Source organism: Diabrotica undecimpunctata, chromosome 8 (genome assembly GCF_040954645.1).
Source record: "Diabrotica undecimpunctata isolate CICGRU chromosome 8, icDiaUnde3, whole genome shotgun sequence".
In the NCBI taxonomy this organism is placed as follows: domain Eukaryota; kingdom Metazoa; phylum Arthropoda; class Insecta; order Coleoptera; family Chrysomelidae; genus Diabrotica; species Diabrotica undecimpunctata.
This window is the reverse complement of record NC_092810.1, coordinates 46,734,841-46,748,054: the sequence shown is the minus strand read 5'-3', so window position 1 is coordinate 46,748,054 and position 13,214 is coordinate 46,734,841. Positions and strand designations below refer to the sequence as shown.

Here is a 13,214-nt window from a genome sequence, read left to right as displayed (position 1 = left end):
ACCCTATTCAAAATATATATCCAAGAAGCACTACACCAGTAGAGAAAAAAATGTGCGGGAATGGGGTTGAAGCTTAACAACCATTATCTGACAACGCTGTTCTTTGCAGATGATCAAGTACTAATTGCAAGCTGTGAAGAAGATGCAGATTATATGCTTAGAAAGCTCAAAGATGAATACGAAAAATGGGGGATGAGTATGAATATGTCTAAAACAGAATATATGCGAATAGGCAGTGAAGACGAAGACCCGGATTTGGAAATTAGACAAATGAAAAGGTGCTACAAATACAAATATTTGGGGAGTATTATCTGCAGTAAAGGAACAACAGATCGAGATATAGACTATAGAGTGAAACAAGGCAGGAAAAGTGTTCAAATTCTGAATTCGATACTTTGGTCCAACAAAGCTACTATGAGAACTAAAATGACTATCTACAAAGTAATTGTAGAGCCCATTCTTACATATGGAGCAGAATGTTGGCAAATGACAGTAAAAGGAAAGAAAAAAGTTGACACAGTTGAAATGGACTACCTGAGAAGAGCTTGCCGTATATCAAGAGTAGAACGTATACCTTATTCTAAAATTAGAAGAAAAACAGATAGAGTACATACAACTTCTGAAAGAATAGAAACTAGACAGTTAATATGGTATGGACACGTACAGAGGATGAACGGCAACAGATGGCCAAAAAGAGCTATGGAATACAATCCAAGTAATAGAAGGAAACGAGGAAGACCAGCCAAGTCTTGGATACAAGGTGTTATGAAAACCATGAAAGACAGAGCCATTGATGAAGACACCTGGAGAGATAGAAAAAGATGGCGATCGAAATACGGGAAGCGGCAGAAGCTGTAGGATCTCCGCTTATATATATATATATATATATATATATATATATATATATATATATATATAGTAATCGCTGCGTCAAAGAATTCAGGTTTGCATAACCATAACTGCTACTTGTGAACAATAATCGGCTACACTGTACAACAGTTCCTGATCAAGTCTGCTATAGAGAAGCACAACTAAATGTACTAATTATACATTCTGTGAGCAAATTAAACAGGTAGTTTTCAAGGGCCGCTGTGTACATTACATTTAAATTTGAGGATATTCGCCGTTTAAACGATAAAATGACTCTTCCAAATAGCGGAATTCTACTTTAGTTCTAAACTTAAGTTATCGAAAGTTTCACGCGTTTTTTTTTAAGTAAGGTCAAATCCACAATCTTCTTTCTTTAAATTTTCTTCTAACGCAACATAGGCCGTTGCGACAAGTATGATTTTGTTATATCCGATTGTATTGCCTATTTACAAACAAATTTAGTGTTTGAATGAAACATTGAATGTTGTTAGAAATCACTGGGTGATCCGTTTTGGAGCTGTATATTGTAGTAAAAGTATTGCTCGTTTAAAAGCAACTTAAGATATTTCAATTTACCCACATTGGGAAACATATTTAACTTTTATCTAAGTTTAATATTCTGTTCTTCTGACATAGCTTTCAAAGAGGTCCAAATCCATACGGATCTTAAAATATTAATAAAACAAAAAATCCTCAGCTCATGGGCGGACCTGTGGAGTAAAACAAAAACTAAGCTGCATGACGTTCAACCCAACTTATCTCGCGTCAATATCTCCTCTATGAACAGGAAAGAAAAATCAGTTATTCACCGACTACGAATAGGGCATACACGTCTCACCCATGGATACCTTATGGCATCAGAAAACCCTCCAGTATGCCACTACTGTAACAGCCTCCTTTCCATCAAACACGTGATAGTAGACTGCTGCCAGTATGATTCTTCCAGAAACAAGCACAGCCTCAAAGGAAATCTAAAAGACATTCTCAGTGTTCCAAATCGTTTTGACAGTGTTCTTAGATTTTTAAAAGAAACAAGTTTAATTCAGCTAATATAAACAGTGCACAGTGATAAGCTTTATCGTTTTAACCTTTAAAAAAAATGTTCATATCAAATTCTTGTACCTATATAAAATATGTATTATGTTGTAAACTGTACCCGTGTTAATGACCATAAGCTGTCGAGACACGTAAATTTTAAATAAAAAAACATATTCGGTGGTTTTATATCCCTATATGAATATAATATCATCATTTTGGCTTTACAACTCTGTGTGGGTCCTACCCTCCCCAAGAATTTTTTTCCAGTCGTCCCTATCCATCGCCTTCCTCCGCCAAGCACGTATTTCCATATTTCTCATATCTTGATCTATGTTATCTAGGAATCTTGTTCTGAGTCTTCCTCTTGTTCTTTGACCAATAGGTCTATCAAGGAGCGATTTTCTAGCTGGGTCGGTTTGCTCCATCCGCGTTACATGGCCTACCCATCTCAGACGTCGTATCTTAATGTATTACGATATCTGGTTCCTGGTATATTCTATAGAGTTCGAAGTTGTATCGTCTTCTCCAGACACTATTTTCATTTACTGCTCCATAGATTCGCCTTAGTATTTTTCTTTCGAAACATCCTAACATGTTTTCATTGCTTTTTGATAAACTCCAAGTTTCTGAACCATGAATATCAATATTTATTTAGCGTATGGACTTTCACAGTACGATAAATATACAAATACAATAATATATACATATATATTAAATATATTATTTAAACACTAAAGATAGAGTGAATGACACTCAATATTAATGTCCAATTTACATAGCCATTCAATTGCTTCCGGGGAACATTCCGCAAAGACCTGGAGGTTTCTACGGTAGGCACGATTCAAGCAGTCTGAAACACAATGGCTTATGGTCTGTCTAGGTTGTCCGCAATCGCACTGTGTACTTTCTGCACGACCCCACCTGAACAGCGAATCAGCACATTTACCATATCCGATACGTATACGATTAAGCCTTGCCCAAGTGGACCGGGGCAGATTTGATCCGATGAAACCCTGAGTTGGGGTGGATATCTTAATATAGTCCGATTCTACTGTTGGCATCCATCTTGTTGTCCATTGCCTATGTATATCATAGGAATTACCAATTTTTCGGGCAGCATAATATGAATATAATATACGGATATGAAAAATTATGTTTAATAGATTTGGTTTTTGTCAGCAAACATTGCTGAATTATTCATACTCGAATTAATTTTATTACTGATATTCTATATTTGAACTTATAAGCCTTTTTTTTAAATAAACAATGCACAGTTACCTTTTTCTCTGCGTTCTGCCATATTTGAAATACAAACACAAATTTACATAATGTTCAACACAACACTAATGTAGTTATTTCACTGACAAGCACTCACTAATGGTTATCCACTCGAATGTCTTCTAGTTGACTAACGACTAAATCGTCTTGCAACAATCGCTTCGGAATTAATACTAATTGTTTAAGAAAATATAGCTATAAAAAATTATAACGCAGGTAGGTATCTTATCGATACGCTTACAAAACAGAGATCATAAATAAATGACAAGAAAGTGCCTAACTTATCGTACGAGATAATACATAATAGAATATTTGTAGGAGATTAAAGCTGTCCTGACACTTAAATGTGGCTTTTTTATGATACCTGCATTTTACCTTTAGTATCTGCTACTATTTAGTTACGTAATATATGTAAATACACGTTAAATAGTATATATAAGTAATAAAAATAGAATATAAACAATACAAAAAATATTGACTGCATTAACAAATCTTATAATGTTTGTCAAGGTTTCTAAAACATCTTCTCCATAATAATGAAACATACGCTTTTAGACATTTTTAATCTGTTTCCTAAATTTTTAACTTTTTATCTATTTTTAATCCATTTTAAATCTATTTCCTTTTTAGTCTATTTCTCAAATATAACAAAATATGGCAGTGGCGTTATAAAAACTATTCGTCCACTTTATAAAGCTTTTACAAACATTCATCACATTCGCTAATGCAGTACGCAGTGTATATAGAAAGATTTTAATTATTATCATCAAAAACTATTTTCAGAAGTGAAAGATCAATATAGATTCTTCTTCTTTAAGTGCCGTCTCCCGATCGGAAGTTGGATATCATCATCACTATCTTTATTCTATCTACTGCTGCTCTGAATGGTTATATAGAACTGCATTTAAACCAGTCCTTTAAATTCTTCAACCATGGCATTCTTCTTCTTCCTATACTCCTTACTCCTCTTATATTTGCCTGTATTATCAGCTTTAGCAGTTCATATCGCTGTACCCTCATTACGTGTCCCAGATATTGTAACTTTCTTATTTTATTGTGTCTATTATTTCGCATTCTTTGCCCATTTCTTGCAATACTTTCGTGTTAGTTTTTATCTGTGTCCATGCTATTCTAAGCATCCTCCTGTAACATCCCATTTCAAAGGACTTTAACTTATTTATGTGTTCTTGCTTTAATGTACAGCTTTCAAGTCCATATTGCAGTATAGAAAACACGTAGCAGCTCAGTGCTCTTCTCTTAGTTTTAATCTAAGGTCTTAGTTGCAGCGAATTGTTTTCATTTTACCAAACGCATTTCTTGTTATTTCCATTCTGGCTCTTATTTCGGTTGTTTGATCATTATTATGTGTTTTATACCTTATAGAACGAATATTAATCGGAACCATGCTAAAATTGTCATCACTATAATAATTTGAGGTTTCTAGTCTAACAGAACACGTCATAATATTTAAAAATTTCATTTTGGAGAGGCAACGAAATAGTAGCTTCGGTGATTTTCACTTGATTTTTTTAGGTGAATAATTCTTTCCGAAATGAGAAAGGACCTAAAAGCAGCAAGATCAGCTTCCACCTCAATTTTACCAATTCCATAACCATAGATCTTCTTAGTTCGTTCTTTGTTCCAGTCGCCCATTTCGCCAGATGTCCCCTGGTCGCTGCGATACCAGTATATCGTCCATGTATCTCCACCAATATAAAAACTGTGTGAATACGGGATGTTTTTAAATCTTTATTTGTAGATAATCCATAAAACTATCTGATAGCAATGGACCTAGAGGATTACCCATGATAAGTCCTGCAGTATTATTTGTATATATGTATTTGAATTGCAATTAGAATAAATGATTGGATTTTTCATTATTATGGTCTAAGTTGTTAGATAATCGAAAATGTTGTATTTTATAAACTAGTTCTATTGTTGTATTACGATAAATTCAGTAAAAATTTAGTGTTAAAATAATATCTAACAAATTTTATTTTAAAATTTTATATGACGGAACTTATACAAAGAAACTACAAGTCTTATTCGGTGGTCAGATGTAATTCAATAAAAAAGTATAATTTATGGTGCTGTGGGTTTCTAACATTGAGTTATTTCTGTTCTATTAAATTTAATATTTATTTTGAATTTTCTAATGCCAGTTTAATTTATTTTTAATACTTTTCTGTCGGATCTTCTGATTATGGTTATAATATTTTGATTATTTAAAAATTCTATTATTTTGTTACTATAATCTATTTTATATACAGCAATAGTAGTGTAACCTTTGTCTGCTTTTCTAAATACTAAACACTAAATACTTTTTAATTAAAATGGCTGTTTGGTTCACTTTACAGAAATATGATATTACCTTTGTCTGCTGCTTTACATAATTATTTTTAAAATCAGTCAATAATGTTAAAATATGCAAAGATCAAAAACATATACGTACGTACAATTTTTCATTTGAAAATTTTTTTTATCGATAAAAATATGAATATACGAAGATATTCAAATATGAAATAAATGAGAACTGACCTTTGACGGCCGCTTGGGTGGATGTCGGCGTCGGTCCAGTGGCGTTCTTGGAGACGTGAACCTTTTCGTGATGATGATTCTGGGAAGGGTCCCTGTGGATATGCTCCAACAAGGCACTCGGGGAGCAGCCCATTCCACCCGACACGCGCGGCTCCCTCACCCCCCTTTACAGCGCCGCGAATCCCTGAAAAAAAAAAGATATATTATAATATTTACAATTTGTATGTGATGATTAAAGGGACTTAAATGTATTTGAAAAAATAATAAGAGCACTATATTTTACTTTGTGTAGAAATTATAATTATAGATAATAAATTATATCTAACATCTTTTATATTCAGTTTTTATAATTATATACAAAGAAAAAGAAAAATTACAACTCACTTCCATTTCTGTATACATTAATCTTAAATCATGATACGAGATAATATGTAACCCAAGCACGCAAAAAAACAGACACCAATAAATATTTAAATTACCATCTAAATCATAACATTAAAACTAAAAAATTTATCATCAATTCATTATACATGACAGCCAAAAATAGTTGCACAAACGAAAATGCTTCGTCGGAAAAAAAATTTATTAAAATACATCCTAGTAAAAAATAGATATCCACTGCCACTTATAAATAAGAAATTTCATAAAATTAAAGAAATTAAACAACACAACATTAAAAAAGATACAGAAACACTGAACAAAAGCGTGAAAACATATCCTGAAACGCTTATCGAAACCATCCTGAAACGAGGATGAATTTTACATTAACAGGTTGACTGCCATATAAAAATCATAAAAAATAGCTCTATTGCCAGTAGAAAATACTTACTGCTATTAAGTGATAAATGGGTTTCACTTTATATGTTTTTCAAATTATTGAAAACAGTTAAGATTTTTGCAAAAAACAGCTGGGGGTCGTATACCACCGCCCGGACAATAGCGATATATTTATAAGACTGTCAGCGGTCGTCTAGATAAAATCCTAAATCAAACACATAATATCCTAGCTGAAGATGATCAGGTACCAAAAATGGGTTGGAAGTTATCTACCAAACTGTTGTAGATTATACTATAACAAGAAGCAGGATTTTATTATCAGATGTCGCTACATTGCGTCTATACGAAGCCATGTTAGAGTTGCTTCCTAAGACAGAAAAGATTTATTTCACGTTCAGAGCGTTTGCGAAAGCCGTTCTGATGAGGCCTATTGGGTCGAAATACGTATAAGCGGATGCTCAAGCGCCCTGTACGTGAAATCAAATCTTAACTGTCTTTTCCTTTTTATTTCGATATACTCTGTACGAGTACTAGAAACCAATTCGCTAAGAATTTTGCTTAGTTGAGGAGTATTTTGCTTAGAGAGGATATGTTGTGGAATGCAATTTTTAGATTCCCCATGTCCCTCTTAACATCTTTATCAACGTCTGTTTTGCCTTGCAATTCTTAGAAGGCACAGATTAAAACGGAATTCTTGAATTTGGTTTCGAAAATTAGTCTACGATTTTATACTATAACAATTTTTTAATTGAAGGTTTACAAATTGAACTGAGAGCTAACGGCAACAATGTTAAATATCAGAAGTAAATTCTTACCGGTACTTACTAGGGTAATTTTTATTGTGTATGCTTTGTCAATGTGGATGAGTGAAAAGTAAGATGGTTTCATTAAATTTGCCCCCATAACAACGTAAATTTGTTTTGTATTTATTAAATAGACTTCATTATATTTATTAAATTTAAAATAGTTTTGAAGTAAATAAACAACAAGCAAATAGCAGAATAATATGATTTATGTTTATTCTTCTTATGGCATTAAGATAGATATTAGTTACAAGTAATGTACAAAAAGGTGGAAGTTTATGTCGATAGACAAAAGCAAATACAGCGGAAGCTGTAGCTCAGTGTTTATTTTTAACGGTATTATCCGTGTGGTAAAAATTGAATTGGACGAATGCCAGAAAAATTGTGTACGAACTACTATCCATTCTTTCTTTTTTGAGAATAAAGCGCCAACCCTCGAATCCATTAGGACAAAGGTAATGGAGAAAGATCTCATTCCAAAAATGAGTAAAGAGACGATAAGAATTACAATAAAAGAAGATTTAAAATTTATAAATACCAAACGTTGGCTTCACTAAATAGTCTAAAGTTGAGATTCACAACTTCTGCGATGCTTCAGAGTTAGGATACGCCAGTGTTGTTGTAACGAGTATGTGCTAATTACAAATAGACCACAAAATGTACTTCTTCTTCTTAACATGCCATACACCAAAGTGCGTAGGCGACTATCTCATTACTAGAATTCTGTTCTTGGCGGCGTGACACAGCTCGCCTGTATTGTGTATTCCTGTCCATTCTTTAATATTCCTTAACCAGGATAATTGTTTGCGGCCGGCTCCTCTCCTACCTTCGATCTTCCCTTGTAGGATTAACTGTGGTATTTCATATTTTGCTGCTCTCAATATGTGCCCAAGGTAACCAATCTTGCGTCATGTGATGTACAAAATGTACATCACATGAAAAATATCAGTACTTGGGAACTTTTATCTATGAAACCAATCATCATACTGCAGAAATTAATAGGCAAATAGAGATTGCCAGATCAGCATTTATACGAATGAAGCCATTCCAAACGTGCAGAAATCTTAATTTGGAAATCAGACTACGTACCATTAGATGCTATATATTTTTATTATTATTATAAGAAGCTGAGACTTGGATATTTAAAAAATTTAATTTAAAAAGAATCGATGCTTTCGAACTCTAGTTATACAGCCGATTATTAAAAATATTATGGACTAATAGAATTACCGACCACGTTACTAACCAGTACGTTGTATTAAGAATGCAAAAAGTAAAAGAATTGTTAACCACAGTAAAAACAGCCAAAATGGAATACCTCGGTCACATCATGAGGAATAGCGAAAGATATGGGTTGCTGCAATTAATTCTACAAAAAAAGTAGAGGAAAATCGATGACCAGGAAAGCGAAGGATTTCCTGGCTGAAAACTTTACGTACGTAGTTCAACACAACAACCACAAATCTATTTAGAGCCGCAGTTTGCAAAATACAGATTGCCATGATGATTGCCAACATCCGAAACGGATCGCCACTACAAGAAGGAGCAAAATAAAATTACAAATAAGGACAGGAGAGGGTTGGTAAAGAAACAGAAGAAGACCATTATAAACCAGAAAACTGGAATACCTATGCCACGTAATGAGAGGACCAAAATGGATAAGATACCGCTGAGGACTTGTAAATGGAAACCAAACAGAAAGAAGAAAAGAGGATATCCTAGATAACAGTGAGAGGAACAAATGAAAACAATAATGGAAAAAAGAGACCTTACTAAAGAAGATATATATGGCAAGAAATGTAATGTGTTAAACAGAATATGTTGTGTAAAGCCACGGATATGTGAGTAAGTAATTGATATATATCCATATCGTCATTAATTATGCAAGACATGTGCAGAGCCCATGATGGGCCTTGACTAAGATGGAGGGAATACAATATCCAAATCTGATCAAACATTACAACAGATATATGAGCTAACTGAACACAAGATCCTCAGTCAAAGATACAAAATCTCCGTACAAAGAAGTGGTACTTACCAATTTTAGAATTAAAATAGTTGACAAAGAAGACCAACTCCAAGTTCTACTGAACAAGAAATACAGTCAACGAAAAAGAATATTTGATCTATCCGTGATCCGAGAAGCCATAGAGATCGGAAAACGACCAAATTTGTTTAATAAAAGAGATGACGGCACTCGCCTGCCCACGACATGTATACCTCTACTAAAGAAAAGATCGTCCGCTCCATCTACCAATCCAATTCCCGTCGTTAAAAATCTTCGCGCCAACTACCATCCAAATGGGACGTCAGTGAACCTCGCCAGCATCGATATTAATGGACCCACGAAGCAGTAGTACAGTAACTATTAGTGATCTGGGACTCAAGAGACTAAAACCCCGGAAGTCGTGATGAAGCCTTCAGAGAGGAAGTCGAGGGACTGGTGGTTTCCTTCATATATATGTGTATGGTGGTATATATATATATATATATATATATATATATATATATATATATATATATATATATATACATATATATATATATACTTTCTCGATAACGAATTGGTTAAAGCAAAAATCCTCTCAAGGAAAGGATCGAGAATAACGTTAATTTGTACTTCTACTAAGTAGTAATAAGTAAGTTTAAGAGCTATAATAACGAAATAAAAAGTGAATAAACATAATGATAATGAAAAGAATAATGTTTCTAATGGTTTTATAGTAAAGTAGATAATAAAAAGAAAACTTTATTCCAATTATAATAAAAGATATTAGTTTTTTATTATTAAGTCACTAAAATCATTTCCTGCTCAAAAACCATTAAATCGGAATAAATTTTGCTCGATGAAATTGTTTGAGAGATCATTAAATTTTTATTTAATCTCGAGGGTAGACATCTAAATGAAAATTTATTTTTAATCTAAGGAAGATTGATGTCTGACTTCCGAGTCACAGAAAAACGAACTCTAGAAAGAAGGTCGAGGCTTAAAATGCTATAAAATAAATGTACCTCTGGCAATTTCACACTTAACTGATTAAAAGTTTATTTAACATTTATTCCGAGTAAAATATAAGGCAATTTTTTGGTGTTTAAAGTCTACGTCGCGGGAAAAATACTTTTTTAGGGGTATTAAACATAAATATTGGTTTAAAAACATTGAAAGCTAAAAGTGTAGTAAAGTGTAAATTATTGACAATAATTATTTATTGTCGATACTTTTGGACATTAACTGTAAGTAATTTAATTTATTTAATTACATCGAGTTATTATCAATGATTTCGTATTGGTGCGAGGACCGTCCTCAGGTTCCGTAGATCAACATGAACCAAGCTTCATCATCAAATGTTTTTTCACAACAAGAAATCCCCAAAAATGATACTACTGCACCAAAGTTATATTCAACAGTTTTAAATGAACCTACCAACATATTTCCTTCCAAAAAACAAGCAATTGTAGTAAATACAGTTCCAAATTCAAAAATCGAGGATTACCTGAATGCTGTAGCCAACTTAGTTGACCCCAAAAATATACTTGCAATATCCAGAATTGTTAATGATCGTATATGCATCTACTTCACTTCGGAAAATATTGTTCAAAAATTTTTGGAAACAGACAATGGGATAATAATAGTAAACCAACATCGTATACAAGCTAGAAAACTAATTACTCCAAACGAAAAACTAATTATTTCTAATGTATCTCCTTCTATGCCACATAACGTAATAGAAAATGAACTCAAAAAGATAGGAATCTATCAAATAACACCAATAGATTTTTTACGGATCGGAACATCAAATCCTAGTTTTAGACATATCATTAGTTTTCGACGTTTTACTTATATAGCCCCTACAAATCTTGAAAATATCCCCGATTCAATACTAATTTACCATGATCAATCGAACTATCGAATATTTCTCTCACTAGAAAAACAAACGTGCTTTATTTGTAAACAAACTGATCATTTAGCATCTCGATGCCCAAATCATAATAATCAATCCACCGATGACAATACAACACACATTTCTCAATCACAATGTGACCAGACTGTTAGTTCACAACAAAATACAACTCAAACAACAGTACATCCTCCCGTACTTACCAAACAAATCAGTAATCCACAACCTACTGAAAGCACCACTTCACCCACACCAAAAACTCTACCTCTTTCGATAACTCCCAAACAATGGAGACGGTACCGGGTAAAATAAATGAAACTAAAATAGAAACTCAAACAAAAGTACAAACACCTAAAAGTAATGCTTCTGAACCTGGTAAAATAAATAAAACTATAAATGAATCTCAAACAGAAGCTCAAACACCTAAAAGAAATGCTTCTGATATAACAAATTCTCCTGAACCGGAGGGTGGAAATCCTTTTAAAGAACCCAATAAAAAACACAAAAGAACAAAAACAGACGTCCAAACCCACCATAACTTAGCTGAAGATCTTACTAACTGTACAGTTGATTTTTTCCAAAACAAGTCAAACAGTAGCTGCTTAAGTCAAGAAGAGATAATAGATTTACTTGAAAACACCCATGGAGCTGCAGATCCGCTTAGTATTGCTAAAACATACACGGAAGATATCGAAGGGTTAATAGATCTCCTAAAAAAACTTCACCCAGTGCTATCACAAGGATACTTGAAAACACGATGTACAAGACTAAGGAAGAAACTTTGTAAACTACAGGATAACTATTCCTCTACAGATTGCAGTGATACACCTATTAATTAAAAATTCCACTCCATAATTCAGTGGAATCTGAACGGGTTTTACACCCGTCTAGAAGAATTTAAATTACTAATGTCCAAATTCATACCGTCCATAATATGTCTACAAGAGACACACTTTAAACAGCAGAAATTTTACAAACTAAAAAACTACAAACCATATATTAAAAATCGACTTAATGCAAACCAGGCTAGTGGAGGGACAGCTATTTATGTACATAACCAATATGATTCAGAAATAATTGATTTAAATACACAATTAGAGGCTACAGCAATAACTTTGAAAGGACCTCAAAAAATAAACATCTGCAATATATACATTCCTCCTGGTACTGATCCTTCAGCTCGCGAACTATTAGACCTTTTTAATCAAATTCCTCAACCACGAATTATTTTAGGTGACTTCAATGCACATCATGTTCTATGGGGATCAAATAAATCCGATAGTTTAGGGCGTGAAATCGAACAAATTATAACTAACCTTAATCTCAACTTACTTAATGATGGTAGTTTTACAAGATTTAATGACTCTACAGGTGGTGGTTCAGCAATTGATTTAACTTTATGTGACCCAGTTTTACAACCTGGACTGTCTTGGCGCATCTCATCTACATCTCATCATCACAAGTCACATCTCATCTACATGGAAGTGACCACTTCCCAATATTAATAACGAATAACAATACAGCTCCCTCTTTCGCTCCGTCTAATAAATGGCATCTAAAGAATGCCGACTGGTCTTTATATTCTTCTTTAATATCTCGATCCATATCAGAGCTAACTCCTCCTAGTGATGACCGTGCAAACATTAATTCTATAGTTTCCAGTTTTGTTCAGCTTATAACAACAGCTGCAGAATTGTCCGTAGGTTTTATAAATTTCCCAAAAAAACATCCTCCAGTCCCTTGGTGGAACCAGGAATGTAAGATGGCAATCAGAGAGTCAAAAAGAACTTTTTACAAAAATTTAAAAAATTCCCCACACTCCAAAACCAACTCGAATTTAAGCAAAAGCGAGCCTACTGTAGATATATATTGAAGAAAAGCAGAAAAGAAGCATGGAAAGCGTATGTCTCGTCCTTAAATTCATCTACTCCTATTTCCGAAGTTTGGCAAATGATTGAATGGAAAAAAATCCTTCAATACAATCCATTATCTAGAACATAACAATCTTACT

General features: G+C 33.3%; 1 protein-coding gene across 2 annotated transcripts in view; it reads right to left on the bottom strand.

Annotated features, from left to right (window-relative positions):
* Pde8 (phosphodiesterase 8) overlaps window positions 1-13,214 on the bottom strand; it is a 1,030,175-nt gene that overhangs the window by 909,092 nt on the left and 107,869 nt on the right. The window contains exon 2 of one of the 2 annotated variants that reach the window (XM_072540201.1): window positions 5,725-5,908. In XM_072540201.1, the coding sequence (XP_072396302.1) occupies window positions 5,725-5,857 (133 nt within the window). In that variant the 5' untranslated portion in view covers window positions 5,858-5,908. Of the gene's footprint in view, window positions 1-3,186; window positions 3,345-5,724; window positions 5,909-13,214 lie in introns of those variants that run through there. The other variant, XM_072540203.1, reaches the window with a different exon arrangement.